At 47.0% G+C, this 23,167-nt stretch overlaps 1 protein-coding gene across 2 annotated transcripts in view; it reads right to left on the reverse strand.

Moving 5' to 3' along the window:
* Positions 1 to 601: 601 nt before the first annotated feature.
* The window catches only part of MAP3K14 (mitogen-activated protein kinase kinase kinase 14), a 50,355-nt gene continuing 27,789 nt past the window's right edge, over positions 602 to 23,167 (reverse strand). For both annotated transcript variants that reach the window (XM_053265082.1, XM_053265083.1), the window contains exons 6-16: positions 20,564 to 20,701; positions 17,216 to 17,345; positions 14,354 to 14,485; positions 13,458 to 13,562; positions 12,473 to 12,636; positions 11,369 to 11,519; positions 9,470 to 9,811; positions 7,563 to 7,669; positions 6,061 to 6,205; positions 5,144 to 5,244; positions 602 to 4,887 (exon numbers count right to left, since the gene is read on the reverse strand). In XM_053265082.1, the coding sequence (XP_053121057.1) occupies positions 4,723 to 4,887; positions 5,144 to 5,244; positions 6,061 to 6,205; positions 7,563 to 7,669; positions 9,470 to 9,811; positions 11,369 to 11,519; positions 12,473 to 12,636; positions 13,458 to 13,562; positions 14,354 to 14,485; positions 17,216 to 17,345; positions 20,564 to 20,701 (1,680 nt within the window). In that variant the 3' untranslated portion in view covers positions 602 to 4,722. The remainder of the gene's footprint in view (positions 4,888 to 5,143; positions 5,245 to 6,060; positions 6,206 to 7,562; positions 7,670 to 9,469; positions 9,812 to 11,368; positions 11,520 to 12,472; positions 12,637 to 13,457; positions 13,563 to 14,353; positions 14,486 to 17,215; positions 17,346 to 20,563; positions 20,702 to 23,167) is intronic.

Here is a 23,167-nt window from a genome sequence, read left to right on the forward strand (position 1 = left end):
TAACCATCAATGCAAGTGTCTTGTTCAAACAATCACACCTGGCTTGACCTCAAGAGTCGCGATATAATACAATGGAGGCTTTACTGCTATCATAAGTGTGCTGGTTACACAATGGCCCAGCCTTTCCCAACACCAGCTATAGTCAGGGTAGCCTAAGGAACAGCAGATACTTGATGACCTGGTGGTATGTGCGCTAAAGATACTGACTGCAGATATCGTTCATCTCACCATGCACTGCTCGGTAGGCAAGCGGTGACTGTTCAGCTGTCTTTGTAGCCCATTTTGCCCCACAGCTTAGAGGAACCACTTGATGCACTCTGGTTCAGGACAATGGCTAAGGAGGTCAAACACCCCCACAGCTGAATGCTAGGCCAGCTTTATTGGGATCCAACTCAAAGCATAGTAACAGTGATAGCAACACTGAATTTTGGAAACACTATCTGGGAACACAGACAGACATCACAACAAACAAACTACTAGCCACACAAGTTTTTTTTTTGTTTTGTTTTTTGTTTTGCTTCATTTCCTTGATGTAGAAATGTTAACATCAGTGCTCTACAACATCACTAGAAGAGAGCAAAAAGGAAGGCAACAGGTTCCGGCCACTGTAGCGTAGTTTTATTGCTGTGCAATTATTGCTTAAGTTTGCTCACTGGCAATATCAATTCCAATCCCGATGCAGTTGGCCAAGCTTACATCCAAATTACAAGCATGTTCCACTCATTTCTATAAGATGCAGACATTCCCTGAATTAAGGCCCTTAAACCCAAGTCCTAGAGGATCTAGGTGTCTGGCTGGCTTCCTAACATGCAACCCACATTGGCTTTTCCAAAGTTAAGACCACCTACACTTTTCTCCATCAAAAGAGAGAGACTTGTCCTCAATGGCATTGCAACAGTTATTCAGAGGGCAATTAAAATGGCTGAAAGTAAATCAAGTACTCAGTAAGATTTCAGAAGAGCTCAGTCTCTGCAATGTATAGCCCCAGCACTCCTTGGTATTCATTATTTAGGAGGTAAGAAAAGGCACTGGCCACCCAAAACCCAGATCATCAATGTGATGGATCCCTTAGAGCAGGGGTTCTCAACGTTCAGTACCCAGATGTTATTGGACTTCAACTCCCATAATCCCTAGTCAAAGGCCACTGGGGCTGAGGATTATGGGAGTTGAAGTCCAATAACATCTGGGGACCCAACATTGAGAACCCCTACCTTAGAGCACACACTGGCCTATCCTAGCTGTAGAGGGGCCACCTCCATGCAGCACTTCTATGACAAAACCAACAAGGTGCCCAAGAAACGTTGCAAACACATCAGCACAGCTTCTAAACATCACTATCCACTGGGCCACAAAAGGCTCTTGCAAATGTAGGAGCAAGATGTGTCTAATGCGAGGACTTCCAAGTAACTAAAAACCTAGATGTTATTCCCAGCATTAGAAGTCGGAGCCAGCAACATGAGACAAGAGTTTATTACCCACTAGTCTCATCTTGAGGCAGGCAGGCATGTAATTCTAGAAGTTTCAGCTTCAGCCAGGCTGCCTTTCCTCGCTGTCCGCCTTATGCCTCCACATCACAGTTCACAGAGGGAACAGCTGCAGCTCTGCTTTCCAGACCCCGGCCCCAGCTCCTCAAGGGTCTGCTGTGCCAGCAAGGACTCAAGAGACACACCCCACGTGGGCAGAAGCACCTGGAGATCTCGACAGCATGCAGGAAGGCAGAGTTGGGGCAGCTGGAGAGCTCAGTTCATCATGCCTCTCTAGAATGACTTTCTGGGGGGCTCTCACAATAACTGCTGTAGCCCAGCAGGACCACCAGGCAGTGGCTGTAAAGCCAAGAGGCTTGTGGAGGCCATGCAAAGGAAGTGCCACCAGCCAAGACCATCTGCCTCCGAAAAGGCTAGTGAATGAGAAGTCCCACTGCTCCTATGGTTCTTCCAGAGGTCTACTCCTGGGCCAGCAGACTTGTAAGAGAATATTCGCCAATGCATTAATCAGAACTGAAAAGAATATTTTGGAGAATTATTTGATCCATTCTATTAAACGCACTGGAGAATTCTTATCCAAGTCTACACACCCCTCTCCATTGTAACCATCGTCACCCCTAGACTAATGCCTTCAGGCTCTGTGATCTGCACTCCAGGCCTCAGGGCAATTCTAGTGCCACTGAAGTTTTGCTTTCCCATAAATACTTGAATTGAAATAGGATTTGACTTAGCCAAACCTTACCATAGCCTTGACAGTAATGTATGCCTTCATGCACCATAACCACAAACACTGCTAAAAAGCTGAAGGGTGTGAGTGTGTGTGGGCACATGCATGCATGTGGGATATGGAGATTTGCTGCCCCCCATCTCCACAGGAGCAGTTTTTTCTTTTGGGTTTTTTTGGGGGGTGGTGGTGTCTTTTTTGGAGTGCTAATTGAAGCTGGCCCAAATTCCAGAAGATTGGGTCCTTTGTAAGAAAAAAAAAAGGGAGGTGGTGGTTTGTAAGTCTGAGAAGATTTTAAATGCCCTTACTTCCCCTCCACCCCAAAAAAACCCATTTTATTATTGCTACCCAACTTTAATGTTCAAAAGGAGGCAACTGTAGTTTTGTGTCTATTAAGGCCTGTGGCTGACTGACATACTGAGCAACATTACACATGCGGAGGAATGTAACGTTAATGCTGCTGCGCAAACAAGAATTATGCAAATGGCGTTGTGCGAAGTGGAGTTGTACGCAGCCATTTTAACAGCCACAGCACTTCATTTGTGCAGTTTTTGCACTGGCACAACAGCGTTCTTGTGCAACAGCACAAATATTACATTTCATTGTGTACATAAGATTGTGTCAGCTCCTAATGGGGACATGAGGTCAGCCAGCTCCTGTTCTGATAGCAGAAACTACCCAAATGTGATGGAACACGCTAGCATTTGGTACCATCCGATCACAGACACAGCCATGAATTTTATACTCTCCCCATCCATGGGTGGGGTTAAGACTACCCAGCTTTTATTTTTTAAGCTAAATAAAAATGTGAGGCAGACGACAGAGCAAGGCAATGGTGCAGACCCTTCCAGCACAATCCTAGGCATGGTTACCCACAAGTCTTAATGTGTTCAGTAAGGTGTACATTCTGTAATACGTACAAAAGCCTTAACTTAATTTGCACACTGCACGCTAGGCTTCACCAGGACATCCTTGCAGCTAACTGGGAAAGACAACTTATTATACCACTCTCCCGGCCCACTTTCCATTATCTGCCTATATTGCTTTGCAGAAAATAAAGCTATTCTAAATTCTACAGAATTATATGCAACAATAACATGCCAATTGGGAACGTATATGCAAAACTTTAAGCAAACTGTATATTCTGTACTCGCTTTCCTAATTTATTCCAAGTTTAGATCTTGCATCAGGCTCTCCTGGAATTAGGGTTTAACTGACATGAATTGTTTCCCCTACTTTAGGGCAAAAAGGAAAAAAAACAGACGCAAACCCAAAACACAAGAAATAATGAGTTCCGTGTGTGTGTGTGTGCGTGCACGCGCGCATGTGCAAGGGGGAATCGATGGTGTGTTTAATCTTGTTCTTGATTTTTTAAAATTATGTATCAGGCCGAGATGACTTGTGGCCTGCTAAAACAAACAAAGTTTGAGCCCACCAGGCTCAAACTTCCGGTTACTGACTATCTGCAAGAACCAGACGAGGGCCTTTGTCAGGCCACATGCATGGTATTTGGCTTAGTGGGATACAACCAGGCCTGGGCTATAGCATATGAGAGAACCTGACTGAGATCTTCACTCCCACCCTGCATTTCAACAGGAGCTGGGGGGAAAAGGCCTAGAGACACATCCCTAGAGATGTTTGTTTCTTGGGACTCGGCTATTAAACCCAGAGAAGTCTGAATCCCCAAACCTTGACTTTCAGTGTAAAAAAATCAAGGGGCACCACAACAGGGTTTGCTGGCCCACCAAGCCAAAACGCAGCCTGCCAGCAGAATGCTGTGGCCAGCCAGGCTCTTGACACCCTCAAACACCAACCCCGCCTTGTTTTTGCCATGGCATGCAGCAATACAGGGAGGCGTATCAAAGCCCTAGTGGGCAGCCATATATGGCAGATTGGTGGTCTGCATTCAGCTCGGAGGATCAACAGTTCTGCAGGCATGATGTATAGATTCTGACAGCACAAATTAGGAAAACAGAATGCATACCACTGAGGTCCAATTTGTATAAAGTGGCTCTTTCACGCTTATTTCCTGGAACAGATTTTGAGATTCCTTAGATACAGAATACCATCAGTTTTGCACAGGACGTTTTCATGCAAGTCAAAGATGCACTGCCTATTTATGGTCCATTCAGATCCCACCTTTTCCTCCAGGGAACTTAAGGCAGTGTTTTAACCTCACAACAAGCCTGTGAGGGCAGGCGACGCTGAGAGAGTAGCTTGCCCAGGCTAAGGTAGGATTTGAACCGGGTTTCCCACATTAGAACCCAAGACTCTATGCTATAGCTCTTCCTAGTTCTTTGGGTCCGTTGCATACAGCATGAAACCTCCCTCCCATCACACCCAGACGGCATCCGCTACAAAAGGGCTGGATGCAGTGAAGAAGCAGAGAAGAACTGGACCTGTAATGCTAGTTCAGCAGTGAAGTGCCAAGTTAAGTGCTGATCCATTTCTAGATAGGATTTCTGACTCTAGGGAGAAGATCACAGAGCAAGGGTGGGGGAGAAAGAGCATCCCTTATGGCCTCTGCTCCAGCCGGCCACATCTGACCCTCCAGCCCCAGCCCCAGCCGCAGTCAGCGGCCAGAGTGCACTGAAGTTCGATGCCTGAATCAGGGACCTCCATGTCACAGTGAACAGGTTGGCCTTCCTTCGTGAAGAAGCTGAAAGCAGAGGCTGGTATCTATGAAAGCAAGAAATGGAAGAAGGTGAGGACGACACAACTGGTACTGTCACATGTGTGCAAAAAAAGAAAAAATCTAGTCTTTCTGGATGCCAGAGGGAGGGATGAAAAAAGCAGAACATGCGCTGTGCACACATTCCTGGGCCCATGCTGGACAAGGAGCAGGGAGCCCAGAGAGGGAGGAGTGCCCCACTGCCATGCTACTGATTCATTCCTAAATAGCCCCATTTTCCAGCACACACTCAGAAGTACTCACCTGGCTGCTGATTCGGGTTGCGACATCTCCCACCTTGGCCCCGCGGAATTCTCGGATGTGAATACTCTCCCCGCTGAGCAAGTGGATCTCAATTTTCACTCCTGAAAAACAGTGTTTGCTTATTTAGCCTATTTGCATACCAAACAAAACTCACATCTCTGGGAGGTTTTACAATAAAACAATAAAGATTAAAAACAAAGTTAAAACATTAAAACAATTTAAAACTATGATAGATTCTATGACTCTAATTAAAAGGTTACATTCTTTTGTAATCTTGCACCCTGTTTATGGAATAGCCTCCCAGAGAGGTTTGCCTGGCCTCATCACTTTGTTCTTTTAGATGCCAGTTGAAGACCTTTTTGTTTACTCAGGCCATTTAAATTTTGATCTGATTTTAAATGATTTTTTAAAAGTGTCTTTGAAATGGTTTTGTATTGTATTTTGTGCTTTCTTTCTCCCCCACTTTTTTGATCTGTTTTGATTTAATTTCATTTATTTATTTAACATATTTTTATACCACTCAAAGCTTGCGTCTCTGGGCGGTTTACAATTAAAATCATTTAGAACATTAAATCAATTAAAAAATTTAAATTATTAACATTAAAATCATTAAATTTATGTGTTTTTATTTCATGTTTTAATGCTCTGTTGTAAGCCTCCCAGAGAACAATTTGTTATGGGGCAGCTAACAAATTAAGTATTATTATTATTATTATTATTATAAGATGTGAAATGAATTTTGTTTCCAATTTTACATTTCATCATTCTTGCCATTCACCATAATTAAAAATTATTCAATCGGCAATTAATCTGGCAACAAACATACCACAAAATGGAGGTGTTTAATATAATAAGACATCACATTTGACAACTGCAGTTGAAGAAGCCATTTGTATCTGGCTGGCTTATCAGCCTACCATCAAAGTAGGCAGGAATGTCCGTCTGTCTGCTCCGGTTCAGCCGACTGTTCCAGCTGTGGCTCTGCTCATCTGTTTGGCTGCTCCACGAATGCACCCCAGAACTCATGGTGTCCTTCAGGCTGTGGGATACTTTCATGGAGCCCTGGAGAACCAGAAAGCAGGAGCAATTTTGTTTCCTTGCTGGCACACAAAGTGGCTAATGGAGGTTAAGCCCCAACATGGCAGGGCACGGATCCTCTCAGACAGCAACCTCCGCTCCCTCCAACACCCTCCAGGGGTCAGAAACCAGGACAAGCACTTGATACTCAGCATCTGCCCTACACAGAGAGAGCGGAAAAGCTGAATCTGACCTGATGACCTGCAAAATGGTCTGCCATGCCAAGAGTGCTCTAAAAATAAATGAATGAGAAAGGGAAGAGGTTGAGGGGGAGAGCAAAAGGAGGAGGGACAGAATGGCAAAGACTGCCTTCGAGAGTAAGCATTTTGCTACACAAGTTTGATGGGATGCAGAAAAGCGGCAACTCATATTGGGGCAGCCTAGTGGAAAAACACAGAAGTGCTTTGGGAGTCAACCCATGCTGAGCTGAGTGGCACAAGCAAGAAAGGCTGGGCATGTTTGCACATACGACCTGGCAGGCCCATGGAAGGAGCTGTCGCCACCATCTCCACTGCCAGTGCCTCACTGTTGCCCTTACTCTCTGCCACCATGGGGTGGCTTAAGGCAGCGGGGGCGGGCAGCAAGGGTTGAGCAGCGAGGGAGGGAGGCCAAGAGCACTAGCACACAGATGCTCTGTGCTGTTGCAGCTTGTATTTAATCAGACAAAATGCAAGATTTGACACCAACAGACTCCAAGTTTTCCTTCCCGCAACATCACAGCCAATGAAGTGGAGAGGGGGTGGGGGAAACAGGGCATGCCATGTGCATACAACAGTGCCTGTGCTAAACTGCTAAATATCACAAGAGGGAGGGAAGGAATTATGGGGCTCCTTGGGTTTGGTGGCAGCCATGCATCCCCCAGAATCTCGACTTCCAGCCCTAAGAAACCCAGATTTTCTTCTCGGTGCAGACAGCTCCAGCCTCTGCATCTTGTTTGTATAAGCGAGCCCAGAAGCAGGAGAAACGCCTGCATGCATCATGTTATTTATTATTTTATTTATTATTTATTTATTCAATTTCTTCCTTCCAAAAATGGCTCAGGGCGGTTTACACAGAGAAATAACAAATAAATAAGATGGAGGTACTGGAGGTACTGTGCTGGGGGTGGATAGGGCCAGTTGCTCTCCCCCTGCTAAATAAAGAGAATCACCATGTTAAAAGGTGCCTCTTTGCCAAGATAGCAGGGGTATGCACACGACATGTTGTATGCACATGACATGTTCCACCCCAAATGATCTCAAAGCTCAGGAGAGGCTTCTTGGCCATGTCAGGAATTTGCTATGGTGCTCGCAGGAGTCCCCGGACCTGGACTTTCACCGAAGCAGCAACTGCCCCTGCTCACCTTCTCACTGGCATCTGATGGGAGGGGACTGTCCAGGCTGAGGCACGAGAGTATATGCTCCTGCTCCTCCAGAGAGAAGGACTGAGAGAGGCTGTCCAGAATCAGCTCTGCAGCAAAATGGACAAGGGACTAAAATGGAGAGACTGTTGGGAGGTCTTGCCACATTGACAAGATCACACACGACACTCTAGTTCAAACACACAGTAAGAACCAATCAATCCAATATTCAGGGCAAGAGATTAGGATCGCCTGCCTCACCCACAATCATTCCCCCTCCCTGCTCAGAATTCAGGACACCCTTTCCCCAGTGGCAAATGAGGTCAAGCTGCATATCGTTGTCCTTTAAATTTACATGCATTGATTTTAGCACAAACCTGTTAACCAGTAACACTAATACTGTCAAAGGTTCATCCAACTAAAACCAATGGGTTTTTAATGAGCCATTTACACATCCAACAACACAAGAAAGATAATAAAATGAACAGGCAAGTTGAAATGAGAGAGCTGACGGAGGGGAGAAAAGGGGAGAGAGGGAAAGGACAAATACCCTATATGATCTTCAAGGAAGTCTTTTTGCGCAAAAACTATTTGCATAAAATTCCCCCATACTTCTGTATTCTGCTCTTCTATATCTTGAAGTTTATTTGCTACTTCTCCCTTGGCTGCTGGGTCCACAAAATTGAATATCCGGGTAAATGTGGTTTAGTTTAGTCCTTCCTCATTTACAAAGCACCACCAGCATGCATTGGAAAAGGTGGAGAAAACCCACTCTTACAGAGGGTAGGTGGGGATTTCACTACTCGGGTATGCAATACAGGACGAAAGAGTAGGGTCCAAAATTCAGCTGGGGGCAATATTCTTTCCTGGAATCCCATTAAAACAAGATGGATGAAGGCATAAAAGGAGGAATCTAACCCCTTTCACTTAACTATCTTTGCAAGACAACTGAGGTGACAAAGGATGCTCAGAATTACTGGCTCCAGCCATCCTGCCCTTTGTCTAGACTAGTACTTTTCAAAATTTACTACTTTCAAGGGACCTTCCTCCACCATCTCACTTACTGAGGGATCCCTGCACATCTGCCATGAAACCCCAGTATGCTGCAGAGGATTCTGGGGGATGTTCTAGAATATCCCCACAGAACAGGGTTTCTTAACCTTGGGCACCCAGATGTTGTTGGACAACAACTCCCATCATCCCCATACATGGCTGTTGTGGCTAAGGGTGATGGGAGTTGTAGTCCAACAACATCTGGGGGCCCAAGGTTAAGAAGTCCTGCCCTAGAATACACAAGGCTTCCTCTGTGGCTTCTATGTTGCAGGAGCAGATCAGTGGTGGTGGGCAGTGTGTCTTTCAGGGATGCTTGTCCACCGTTAGCATTTGCCTCACTGAAGAGTCTGATGCACTTCCTTTTAACTTCATGCCAACAATATACTGAGATGCACTCAGTACAGAAGACTCTAGTCCCTGTAGAGGACTTCTTTACTGCTGGAAACCAAGGTCATAATGTCTGAACCAACTGACCCTCGTTTATTCTAACCAGATCTCTTCAAAATAACCATGATCTGAACCAGACTTCAAACCCTGGGTTGAGATTGTGGTTTATGTGCATACAGATAAGGCTAGAATAAGCCAGAATCAGTTAGTTCTGATGATGCTGCAACCCTGTTAGGGGTGGGAGAGCGCACACCTCCAAGGTCCAAAGCCAAGGTTTAATCTTGGCTCTGCGTGGTGTCTGAACTGGACCAATGAGAAACAGAGAGTACTTCCCAAATATCCCCAAGTCTACAGTATTTCTAGGTGAGGAGAGCCACACAACAGGGCTTGGAAAACAAGAGGTCAGATGACAAGGCGAGAAAAGGGAACGTCTTAGAAGGACCCAGAAAGCTTATGTGCAGTTCAGTTACCAAACTCCAGCTGCTGAAGCTCCTGTTCAAAGGTGTCGCTTCTCCAATCTGTCCAGCTGTCCCTCCTGTTGCTGAGCGGAGACAGGAAAGAAGGCTGGAGGGAGTCATATGACGCAGGTAATTCTTTGCATACGTTTGGATGGATTAATGGGGTTCTCTCCCACAGACTCTGGCAGGGAAATGGGGGACTGGAGCTTTTGGCTAATGGCTCAGGACTAGCAGGAGGCTCAGGCACTGGCCTGGATATGGATGACGACGGTTCTGTCAGACTAGTTTGCTGCGTTGAATGCAGACATCTAGGTTCTTGGTATTCTCCTCTCCAAGGGCTCTTCAAGCCTCCCACTACAAATCAGAAAGGGAAACGGGTCAGGTCACAAGACAGAGAGGAGCAGCATTCCTCTTCCCCCGCTGGCACAAATTTGCCTGACGTTAGGTGCTCAAAAGGCTTCAAAAGATAAAGCCAGATATTTTCCGTTTCATGTGGCAACTCACCAAGACAAGAGAAAATGAGGTCCCTTTTGGGAGGCAGACCATGGTTCTAGACCTGCTTGGCCTCCAAGCTCTACTCAGGGATAACGCTCCTCCACATTTCCATCTAACTTCTGTCAAATATTGGCAACGTGAACTTGAAGAGAGGCAGAAATGAACTGCCACAGGCATTCGGGAATATGGGAGGCTCCAGGGTAACAAACACACACACAACTTCACTTACCAGATTTTTAAAAATATAGTTTGTCCTGTATTAAGGATAGTTAATGGCACATTTACTATTCAAAGAATCAAAAGGGATGCCTATACTGGACAATCCTGCTGCAATTAAGCCGTGGCAAACTACTATCCCAGTAGGATATTCTGAATTATGAGAACTTCTCTCCCCCTGCCCCCAAGTTATCCCCAGCCCTCCAAATCCCAGAGCTGAATAGTTTACTTAGAAATATGCAGATATGCATGTTAGATCAAGAGCAGAGGGTCTTCTGTGTCACAGAATATGCAAAGTTCAACACATGCTCCCAAAACACACAGCCTACAATACTGGCCTCAGTGTGGCCATAAAAATATACGAGAACATAAGAAGAGTCTTGCTGCATCAGACTCAAGGCCTACAGAGTCCAGCCTCAGGTTTCCCATAGTGGCTCAGTAGATGTGCCTCTCGGAAGCCCAGAAGTGGGAGAGGATGAAGGCAAGCCCCCTCTCCTGCTGAGGCTGCCCTACAACTAGTATTCAGAGGCATCTTACGTCCGAATCTGGAGGTAGCCTGCAGCCATCGAGATTAGTAGCCATTGATAGACCTGTCCTCCATGAACTTGCTAATCTATAGAAGCATATTACATAGAAGCGGAGGGAGACAAGGAAAATATCCACATCCTGTCTTTTTTAACTTGCTTTCTCAAACTACAGTTTTTCCACCCATTGCCTCACAAGCTTTGTTCTGTTTGGTTTCAACTTTTGGCTGCCTGTGAGGTACTATAGGAGGGAATGCGGTTTGGGTAAGAAAGTCACTCTCCCTTGCAAGAGCACACAGACAAGGGTCTGGAATGGGGCCATTTGCTCTACCAGATGGACCACCAGTCAGGCTTACATGCCAGGGACAGCAAAACAGCATGTGATCCATAGGGACACCCATCCTCGCATTCTGAGCCACTCCCACATTCTTCCGATTCTCAGCACAAGGAACTGTGATCTACAAAGTGCTAACTTCCAAGCAGGTCTGTAAGAGTATTTGGTGGTGGAACTACCAAGCAATCAGCTGGATGCGCTGCAATCGCCTAGAGACTTTGGAGTCAGGCAGTATATAAATTAAGTTAAATAAAATAATGTTAGAAAGTAAGTGTTTCCACCCAGGAAAGAGTTGGACTCCAGTTATCAGTAGCTTCTTCAGTGGAGGGAGGTCCTTCTTACCCTGCTCGAGTGCTGTGCAGGCTTTCATCCTCAGTTCCGCTGCAGAAGCCCGCTCTGTTGGCTCCTTCTTGAGACCTGCTTTAATGACATCAGCAGTGAACGGGTGGCAGGAAGGTGGGATTTCTCTCAGAGGCGGTGGGTTTTTGGCTATCTGTGACATAGAAACACAGGAAGTGGGGAAAGGTTAGATCCCAGTAGTAGAATTCACTGAATGGATACAAAGCAATTTGGACAGGCGAGACCTGGACCCAAGTCTCATCTCTGCCACTGACTTGGTCCATTTCTGGGGCAGAAAGGACCCCAGGCAAAACATACCAGAGGATAAAGCGAGTTTGTCCCAAGATGCCCTACTAATGTAGGGTAACGACGCCCTTTCTATCAGCTTTGGTTGATTTGACAGCTGTGCCTGTTCCTTGAAGATAATGATCTCAGAGCTGTGGTGCACTCTCGGGTAACCTCTAGGCTTGACTACTGCAATGCGCTCCATGTGGGGCTGCCTTTGTATGTGATTCGGAAACTACAGTTGGTCCAAAATGCAGCGGCTAGATTGGTCTCCGGGGTTTCTCAGAGAGATCACATTATGCCTGTTTTAAAATAATTTCATTGGCTGCCAATAGGTTTCTGGGCAAAATACAAAGTGCGGGTAATTACCTCCAAAGCCCTAAAGGGCTTAGGACTGGGTTACCTGGGAGAGCGCCTTCTTTTGCACCGAACATTAAGGTCATCAAGAGAGGTCTGTATCCAGATGCTGCCAGCTCATCTGGCGGCGACTCAGGAGTGGGCCTTTTCTGTAGTTGCTCCTGGACTGTGGAATGCGCTCCCTATAGCTATCTGTGGCCTAACATCTTTGTCGACCTTTAAAAGAACCCTGAAGACAAATCTTTTTAGCCTGGCTCTTAGTAATCTTTGCATGTTTTAAATTGTTTTAACTCACTCTTTTATTATGGGTTTTTTTTTATTTATGGTGTGAACCACCTACAGCCTTCAGAGTCAGGCGGGTGGTATATAAATTAAATAAATATAAATAAAATAATGTGCCCCCATCTAAGCAGGCCAGGCCAACAGCCAGGGGGGTTCTGTTCGCTTTAGCCACATGCAACATACCTTGAGGCACAAAGGATGATTGTAGTATTGGGTCCAAGGGTGGCAGCCATTCAACAGATGCAGCATCATGCAGCAACTGCTCCAGACATCTGCCTTGGAGTCGCAGCGTTTTCCCATCACCACTTCAGGGGCAAGGTGGGTCTCTGTGCCAGGAACGTAGTCCCCTGGAAATGCAACGGGGGAGATCTGCTCTCTAAGGTCTTGGAGGGACCTGCTGCATGGAAGCAACAGTACTCAGACACTTCTTAAAAGGTAGAAGACCAGCATGTGCAGTTTGGACCCAAGCCGTGATCCAGCGTATGGTAAGAGATGGATATGGGGCTGGACTGCAACTAGGGGAAGGAGAGGAGAGCTGGTCTTGTGGTAGCAAGCATGACTTGTCCCCTTAGCTAAGCCGGGTCCACCCTGGTTGCATATGAATGGGAATGTGTGAGCACTGTAAGATGTGCTCCTCAGGAGATGGAGCCGCTCTGGGAAGAGCAGAAGGTTCCAAGTTCCCTCCCTGGTAGCATCTCCAAGATCGGGCTGAGAGAGACTCTTGCCTGCAACCTTAGAGAAGCCGCTGCCAGTCTGTGAAGACAATACTGAGCTAGATAGACCAATGGTCTGACTCAGTAGATGGCAGCTTCCTATGTTCCTATGAGAGAGATCTGGGGTCAAATCTTCACTTAGCTATGAAAGTCACTGGGGGTATCTTGAGCAAATCACAACAGATAACATCCAGAGTAAGAGCTGAGAGAGTAGAATGGGGAGGGGGCAATTTTAGGCACACACACCCTTCCCTCGGCAGCCCCGTGCCCCCTGAACTTATGTTCTGAGGGTCGGCATGCTCTCGTTAGGGGTGGGAATGGCAACAGGCAGGATCGGGAGGCAGTCATTCACAAGACTAATTTTTAAGGCTGCATTTGGATATTTAAAATAAATAAAGAGTTGGAACTTTAGGAGGACAGTTCATTGACTGCTTGGAGAATCCGCTGCAACTCACCTGTCACCAAATGCTTCCCCATGCCGTCAGGGTGAAGGTGAGCTGCATGACCAAAGTCACAAAGGACAGCATGGCTTCCATCACTGGATAAGAGGACGTTGTCAGCTGGCAAGGGAAAGGTTGCTGTGGTTTACTTTCCATCAAGATGCAAATCCCCAAAGCTTAGTTCTTCACAGAAGCAGCAGAGCTGTGGGCTTAGGGGACTGAATGCCCGTATTCAAAATAAATAATAATCTATCCATTAAAAAAAACTACTAATATGGATATTTATATACCAATCAAAGTTCTCAAAGTGGTTTACATAGAAAAATAAATAATACATAACTAATATGGTCCCCTGTCCCCAAAGGGTTCTGAAAAGAAACATAAGGCACATACCAGCAACAGCCACTGCAGGGATGCAGTGCTGGGGTTGGATACAGTGTTCCCTCTAACAGGCATTCCCAGGTGTTGTTGACTACAACTCCCATAATTCCCAAGCAAAAGCCATTACACCTGGGGATTCTGGGAGTTGTAGTCAATAATATCTGGGAATCCCTGTTAGACTGGTTGGATAGGGCCAGTTGCTTTCCCCCTGCTAACTATAAGAGAATCAGCCCTTTAAAAGGTGTATCTGTGCTCAGTTAGCAGGAGTAGGAAGAACCAGGAAGAAGGCTGGGCTAGATCTCTTCTCCCCAACATTTAGCATCCTGTTTTTATATGGAGGAGCAGTCAGTCATATGAACTCCCACCTACAGTCTGAAGTGGCACAGCCTAGACACAGCTTGGCCACCCCTGCCAAGATCAGGCCAAAGTGTCTGCCCATGCCCTGGCCTTTTGAGGAGCTGTGGGAGCCAACCCACTCTACAGCAAACGCCCTGCCCACCTGGGAGCCGGCTCCCTAATGACACACATACCTTTTACATCTCCATGGAGAACGTTGCGGATGTGAAGGTACTGCAGGCCCTCCAGCACCTGGCCCAGGTAATCAAGAGCCCTGTCCTCTGGCAAGTACCCACGCTGCTTGAGCAGCTGACCAAGCGAGCCACCTGCAAGGAAGAATTCCCAGGAGTTACTATAATCTGACATTTGCCTCTTGGGGCTGGAGAGTCGACCAAGAGATCTCAAACTCCATTATAGAGGCAAGTAAAACAACAACAACAACACGGTATCAAGCTCCTGCTTCTCCCAGGTGAACACAGGAAGCTGCCATATACTGAGTCAGACCGTAGGTCCATCTAGCTCAGTATTGTCTTCACAGACTGGCAGCAGCTTCTCCAAGGTTGCAGGCAGGAGTCTCTCTCAGCCCTATCTTGGAGATGCTGTCAGGGAGGGAACTTGAAACCTAGATGCTCTTCCCAGAGCTACTCCATCCCCTGAGGGGAATATCTTGCAGTGCTCATACTTCTCGTCTTCCATTCATATGCAACCAGGGCAGACCCTGCTTAGCAAAGGGGACAAGTCATGCTTGCTACCACAAGACCAGCTCTCCTCTCCTAAAAAGATGTACATAGGGACATAGGCAGCTGGCATATACCGAGTCAGACCACTGGTCTATGTAGCTCAGTATTGTCTACCCAGACTGACAGCGGCTTCTCCAAGGTTGCAGGCAGGAGCAAGGTGGAGAGGGAGCACTCTGTGGCAGGTACTTGCAGTTCACAAGCAGAGCATAGAATGGTGCTCGGAATGGAGGATGTGGAGGTTACTCACAGGCTCAGCTCCAGCTGGTGGTGGGAAGGGAAGAATAGAGGATAATTGTAGCCATGGTGGCTGCAGAAGCAAGCAGGTGGAGAGAGAAGAAGGAGGAAGACCAGTGGGGCCTCTCCCCAGCTCCAAGCTCAAGAGAGCAGCAGTGTCTTCCATGTAATGCTACACTTTGGACAACACCTCCCAAATGTAGCATGCTCTTCCTGATTCTTCTCCTGGACTTGGAGTCAGAGAGTTCTGCCCCCTTGAAATTCAGCTCGATGTCAGAGAAAAGACCCTGCCCCTCAAAGGCAGGTCATGATAAGGGCAGTCAAAATGTATGGCTCCCCTGCTTATAAAGCAGAGATAAATATACTCTAGGTCAGGCCTGCTGATCTAGCGTATCAGCAGCTACTTGGGGCCAGTTATTTGAAGGGGGGGCAGATATTTTTTGGACGACAACTCCCATAATCCCCAGCCACAGTGGCCAATAGGTCGGGACTATGGGAGTTGTAGGCCAACAACTGCAGGAGGGCCCAAGTTGAGAAGGCCTGCTCTAGATTATATAAAAATAACAGGAAACCACACAAAGGTACACCAAATTAAGGCACCAAGAAAAGCTGGATTTCTGCAAGTGGTGTAAATTATGCAAAATTAAGTATATTTTATTAATATACTGTACTGCATTATTATTTTTCTGCCAGTCAAGGGAGAAAAAAGGAACGTAAAGAAGACTGAAGCCTCAACCTCCAGCTGCTAGAAATCCTGTTTCAACTTCCTTTTCTGGCTTTTGAGAGTGCACCAAACACTACCCACACAATTTCAATCCTATTTTTCCAGCCCTGAGGACCAGAAATTAGAGCCAAGTCAAAAAGTGATGTAGGGAGAAAGTTCATTTCATAAAAAACCTTCAACAGTGCTGAGACCTCCCCCAGCAGAAATTTATGCAGGGAAGCGTTCAATTGTTAGAGTGATCCCAAATTGGCCAGGATCACTCATCTGGTAATTGATGCGGGAAGCACAGCCCTCACTCTAAACAGGCTCCATTTACCTATGTGGCATAATCATACAGCCAAATCTGAGTGGCCAGATAACACTGTGAAATCATCAGACTCAGCATGTGACCCATAACTGGCTGGAATCAATCAAGGAGGAATGAGCCCAAGAAAATATTGGTGATGGAAAAGCAGCATCAAAGCATCCCTCCCCACATCACTATTTTCAGAGGCAAAAATAAACATTCAGCTTCTGCTGGGCTAGAGATTCCAAGTATGAAACTTCAACTGGGAATGAAAAGATCAAAAGCAACATGGAGGGATCAACGATGAGCCTTGGACTTTAGGAGATAAGTTGTAATGAAAGATGAACCAGCAGCTAGAGACGCTCACACATCAAAGGGCAGCTGATTTCATTGCTTTACTCATACAGGATGCAGTACTAAATCCAGCATCTGTATCACTGCTCCCTCTAAGACGTGCGCATGTGTGCGCGCTCACAAGTTTTTTTATGTCTGCCCAGTTTATTTCCTATCCTGCTCAGGTTGAATCGGGAAGGCCCCACTCTGAATGCACATGCACACACACTGCCTTGATACTGCCACCCAGAACAAAACTCATTCTGCACACAGATGAAAAAGATTAGAGGGAACCCTGCCTGGAGGCCACGTTCAGCATGAGAAAAATAAGGGGCAAGACGAGGGGTAGAAAAGCAGTTATGGCCTCATCCCTTGCTTGCTTGAGCCTCGAAGGCAGATGAAGAGGAGGGAAGGACATGGGCGAGGAGCAGAGAGCAGGGCTTGTAGAAGGGAGTGCTGTTGAATCGGAGGAGGACTCCAGTTCAATGCAATGGCCCTTTAGCTAGTTTTAAACATTTGTCAGCATGGTAAGAACTGATCTCATATCAGGCATCTGGACATTTGGTGGTCCCCTAAAGAACAACTCAGCAGTCACAGCAGCAGAAGTCAAGCCACCGGCGTCATGACGGGTGATCCAGTTTGTTTCCTGGTCAGGCCTTGTTACTCTGCAGCCACAATTATGAGCAGATCACTAAACAGGCACGCTGGGCCTTGCTTTCTACCAACCCTGACCACACACCTTCCATGAGCTCCATGAAGATAGTAACCCACGGGCCTTCCTTCACTGCTCCATACAAGGGGATGATGTTGGCATGCGTCACTCCAGTGCATGTCGTCAACTCCTCTGCGCGGAAGTGTTCGACTTGCACCTGAAGAGGGGAGAGCAAGGCAAAATGGGTTCAGGCTCTGCAGTTATAGCAATATATATCTAAGCCATTATATTTTTCCTTCCTAAGACAGAGGCTGTCACATGGAATCACGGACCGCCAAGAAGGGATATTGTCCAACCCAGGTTCTCTAAGGGAAATAAAGAGTGAGTGAGCTTAAATGAGAAAAAAACACCTCACATGCAGCACAGATAGCGACAGCAGTGTCTGCTATAACAGGGATTCCCAGATGTTGACTGTAGCTCCCATAATCCCCCGCCAAAGGCCACTGCAGCTGGGGATGGTAGGAGTTGTAGTCAAGAACTTCTGGGAATCCCTGTTACAGGGAACATGGAGGAGTCACGTAGGTAGGTAGAGATGCTGAGGACTAGGGGTGTGCATGAACGGTTCATTGCCGAACCAGTTCAGAGGTTTGATCTCAGACCCAACCAGGCCTGGTTCAGGTCAACTGATTCAGCAATGGTAAGGGGTGGCTGGGTGGGGTTGGCAAGGGAAGTAATAAGCTCCTTACCCAACTGGCGCGGTTGCAGGCACCACCACTCGCCTTTCCTGGCGCAGCCCCAAGCACACTCCTCCCTCCTTTACCAAGCAACTGACTTGGTGGGGCTTGGTTCTGACCTCCACGCATGCACGGAGGCCATTTGCAAATTGCCATGCAAACCTCGCCATGTGCACATTGCACCGACACCACACAAATGGCCTCTGCACACATTGTGTGGATGCCACGCAGATGGCCAGAATGATTGCCAGGAAATCTGGGACCAACCAACGGAAGTACTTTTTCACACAAAGCATAATCAGCTTGTGGAATTCTCTGCCACAAGATGTGGTGACAGCCAACAACCTGGATGGCTTTAAAAGGGGTTTGGATAACTTCATGGAGGAGAGGTCTATCAATGGCTACTAGTCGGAGGGCTATAGACCACCTCCAGCCTCCAAGGCAGGATGCCTCTGAGTACCAGTTTTCAGGGGAGTAACAGCAGGAGAGAGGACATGCCCTCAACTCCTGCCTGTGGCTTCCAGCGGCATCTGGTGGGCCACTATGCGAAACAGGATGCTGGACTAGATGGGCTTTGGGCCTGAACCAGCAAGGCTGTTCTTATGGCCTCCGCACACATTGTGCGGATGCTAGACAAATGGCCTCCATGCATGCATGGAGACCAGAACTGTGCCACTGCAGAGCCAGCAGCTTAGTAAAGGAGGAAGAAGCGCACTTGGGGCCACACCAGGGAGGGTGAGCAACGGCAAGCAGCAGTTCCGGGAGCCCTGCCAGCCAGGTAAGGCGCTTATTACCTCTCTCACCAGCTCCACTTAGCTAACCCTTACCTCTGAAAGAGTCCCCCACCCCTCTACTTGTAAAAGGGAATCCACACCCGATTCCCCTTTACAAGTATATTGGCTGCCAGAACCACTGAACCAGTTCGGTCAAATGGACCGGACCAGCCAGTCGGTTCGACCGAACCGGTTCATAGCAACGCAATTCAGTTCGAATTGGGCAGACAATTGAGAAACAGAAAGGGCCAGGAGAAACAGAAACGTGAAGAGAGAACAGATGGAAGGACTTACATTTGCCACCTAGCCCATGGTACTGATGCTGCACAAAGATGCTGGAGAGAGAGAGAGAAGGCAGGAGCAAAGAACAAAGCAAAGCAAAAAAGGGTCACACCGAGGATGGACAGAATGGGGAAAGGCAGAAGAGAACTGGGAAGGCCAAGGGCCTGGCAGAAAGAAGCAGGACCAAGCTGACAAAGTACTGAAAGAGAGGGACTTGGGGAAACAGCGGGTAACAGAGGTACATAGCTGAAGAAAGGAAGAGCCAAGAAGCAAGTGGGCTTTAAGAGTGCCTGGAAATGAAAAGGTGCGAGCTCTTGGCAAATCATGGACCAGCAAGGGAGTTTGGGAAGATCAGAAGCACAAAGAAGCAACTGAGGTGAGGGTATTGTCTTGATCTACAGATATAGATTAAGCTGAATTTCACTGGATTTGAACTAGCCAGCCAAACTTCTGGCTGCAGTAAGCCATGGACTAGCTGCCTGAGCCACAAAGATGGGCAGCAAGTAGGAATTTGCAGGAAATACAGTGGAACAAGCCAAATCTTGACATGGCAATTAAAGTGCCACGTTTTCTTCAACACAGACGTTTAAAATACAGTCTGCACATAACTTTTTTTAAAAAAATAATAATCTTACCATGGCAGCTGTGCTATGGCCAGCTAAAGAGAAAGCAGATGCTATTTTGTCTGGCCAAGCACAGAGTCTGCTGAAGACAAGGAGGAAAATGTGAGTCACTCTGGATGTTTGCCACTGTATGATAGCTAAAGCGAGTTTGGATCAGAACTTGAGACTGGAAGGAGTGAAGGAGAGTTCAGAGAAGGAAGGTATCTGGTGAGAAGGTGACAGATAAATGCTATTCCAGGCTATTGGAAGATGTCTCCAAATACAGGCACACAAAAGAAATACAAATCTGTCATCTACACACCCAATCCTGTTAACTTGGCTTCTTACAATCTTCCTGAGCATAATGCTCACGTGGCTCAACTAACAGCAATAATCACGGCCCAAAAGATGCCCGATTCAGTTTCATCTCTGAAGCCAAGCAATCTCAAGGCTGCACTTTATCTGGGTGGGAGACCACCCAGGAGTACCACGTTTGCCTTGGAAGAAGAGCCGGACACAAATAGGTCCAGCTATGCCAGTGTTGGGGCAGTACAATCAAATGGCTGGAAAGAAACCCCCCACTGCCTCCCCCTCCACTTTGCTAGAAAACACAAATTCAAGACGCAGGTTAAAAGACTCTATCATCATTATTAGACATTTTTATAATTCTAAATATTCTCCCCGACATTTAAGATCGCCCACTTTGTAACACACCAGTTGCTCTCGCGGGGGGGGGGGGGGGGCCCTAAACGCCTCACAGACCATTGTTTTGAACTTTGTACAAGAGCAATCCTCCGAGCAGAGCTTGCTACACCCGCCGCCCACACATGACAGGAGATTCCAGTGTTTGATGCATCCATGGCAACGTCTTCTGGTTTGACCTTGAGATCAGCCACAAACAAGTTACAGCAAACTCGTTACAGCAAACTCTCAGAGCCACGATGGCTCCAGTCCTCAGCAGTTCCAGAGAAAAGGGAAGGATCTTTCATTTCCCTCTTACTCAGATACAAACACACAGGTCCCAGACATTCGCACACAGCCTACCTTTTTGGCCGCGCACCGAAAGCCTGTCTGCTTGTCCTCAACTTTGTACACCTCCCCAAAAGATCCCGCGCCGAGCAAGGCTTGGCCTTTGGTCCAGTGAACCTCTTCACGGTACTCGTAATCCACAGTTTTGAGTTTCTGAGAATCAATGAAAAGTGGGGCGGGGATTAAAGCAAGAGGAGCCAAGGAGAGGGGGAAAGAACTGGTCTGCTATGCCAAAGTCAGTGTCAGGAAATTCAAGGGCAGAGGACACAGCAATGCTTGGCTGTTGCACTGAAGGAATTGTGTCCCGGAAAGTCCTGGCATGTTTACAGGCTTTTCTCCGCAACACAAGACCCAGCAACATACTTTGAACACACATGTCTAAAATGCAATTCCTCCCCCCGCTGCTCAGTATCCACACGCATAGTGCTAGAGAGTTGCACAGCCTCCCTCCTTGTCTGGGCAAAGAGAGAGGCAATCGAACTTCCCAGCTCTGTGCAAACTGGATACTAAATGAGAGGCCCACCTGCGCCCTGATGAGCATCAGGGTACACGCGTGCCTCTCATTTAGTATCCAGCTCATGCGGGGCTGGGAAGTTCACCTCTCCCCTCACAGGAAAGGTGCAAAGTTCCAAGCCTCTTGCAAGCTGGATACTAAACAAGAGGCTCACATGCGCCTCTGATTAGGCATCAGAGTGTGCATGCAACTCTCATTTAGTATCCAGCTCATGCTGTGCTGGGAAGTTCGGTTGCCGCATTCCTCGCTGGAACGAGGAGAGAGGTGATCAAACTCCTTCGCGCTGCCCTACTGGTTACACACAGCAGGGCAGGGGTCAAGGAGTGGCGGTGGAGTGCGGCTGAGGGAGAGTGCTGCTCGCACCCAGCCCCGCACCCTCCTAGGGAAGAGGCTCGGCCTGGAACCAAACAGTCACACTTTAGGAGCCCTGGCTGGAAGATATTAAGATGCCTGCTAATTCACTCTAAGCTTGCCCTTCAAGCGCTGGGCAGTGGGCGCTTTCATCCCGTGTATGATTCCGTGTATTAACAGCTATTGTGTGGTGTAAATATGGAGACTTGATCAGTGTTCTGACCACCTTGCTGCATGTTGATTTTATATAAACAACATAACATAACCTTTGGCTGCAAAGGGGGTTGTATAAGAAGTCTGGATGTGCGGACTCTACACTGGGAAGGACGCACAGTCATTCTGTCTAATCTTCCGATTCCGAAAGTAAGACTCTCCCCCGCCCAACCCACACCACCACCTCCTTGCAGATTACCCTACACAGCCCAGGCCAAGAGCTCTCCAACAGAGAGAACAGGGGTACCGCAGAATAGTATCCACAGAACAAACTGTGCAAGATTACTTGCCACAAGCTCATTCGTGCTTCAGAAAACAATGCCATTTCTTTCAGAAGGAGAGCAATGTTTTCAACTGGGAAAATAATCTCAAATGCCCTTTTCAGTTCTATAAAAGGGATACAATTCAACACAAACAACAGGTTCCTGTACTTTGAACTACATTTAATAGCTGTTCTTTCCCCCAAGAAAGATTTATTTCTCCGCTTTCTGGGCAACATTCCACCAATCAATTAATTCTCCTTCCCTGTGTCCTGTCCCCCACCTTTTTAAAATTCTTTGTTTTTAGTACACTAGAACATAAAAACTGCAAGGTGGCTCAGATCAAAGGTCCAACTACTGCAGCATCCATCTTCAAACAGTGGCCAGCCAGAAGCTTTGGTCCGCCATGCACCGAGGCGGCAAGGAGGTACACTGCTGCCCCACGGGGCCGTTTTAAAGCACAGCGCCAGTGGGGGAAACACGCCAGGGTGGGGGTGGGGGTAAGAGCACCCTCCCCGGTCCTTAAAGCTATCCCCCCTCCCCACTTTTGAACTGGCAGTCACCAATTCCGTGCACATCCCTAACCATCACCATATCATGTAGCAGTGAGTTTCTTAAGTTAATCATGTGCTGAGTGAATAACTGTCTTTTATCTGTACTGAATCTAATGCCAAATCAATTTCACTGGCAACCCCAAGTTCTACTGTTATGAGCAGGGCTGCATAAATCCACTAGTCTGTGACAAGTGAAAAATGATGCCTGGCGAGTGAAAAAAGTCCAGATGTGCAATGTCCAACATAGCTTGACGAGTAAAATATTTTGTCTGGCTGATAAACTGAGCAAACATTTCTTCACCCCTGGTTACGAGAGCCCCAAAATGAGCTTTTCCCACATCATTATTTTTAAAAACCTCAGTAGTCATCTTTTTTTAAAGAACTATAGTGCCTCAAATGCTCCAATTTGCAGAAGTCTACCTAAGTTAGACATGGCATCCAAAGGAGCAGTTCTTTCACATATGTCACCATGATGGAATTGTGGGTAAAACAAAGCATAACACTGCTAACTCTTTGTAATGAGCTCTGTCCCACATCACACTGTGATGTTATCCCATCAAACAATGCTGCATGGCCACTCCCTCTCTCGGAAGTGACAAGCACGCAGGGCAACAGGCATTTCTGCCTTACAAATCTAAATATTTATTTAAGTTCCTCATAAGCATTCCCCAGTTTTTTAAAAGCTTGGATTCAAAAGGCTCTGTATCCACAGGAGAAAGTTCAAGTT

This window comes from Hemicordylus capensis, chromosome 6 (genome assembly GCF_027244095.1).
Source record: "Hemicordylus capensis ecotype Gifberg chromosome 6, rHemCap1.1.pri, whole genome shotgun sequence".
NCBI classification, from domain to species: domain Eukaryota; kingdom Metazoa; phylum Chordata; class Lepidosauria; order Squamata; family Cordylidae; genus Hemicordylus; species Hemicordylus capensis.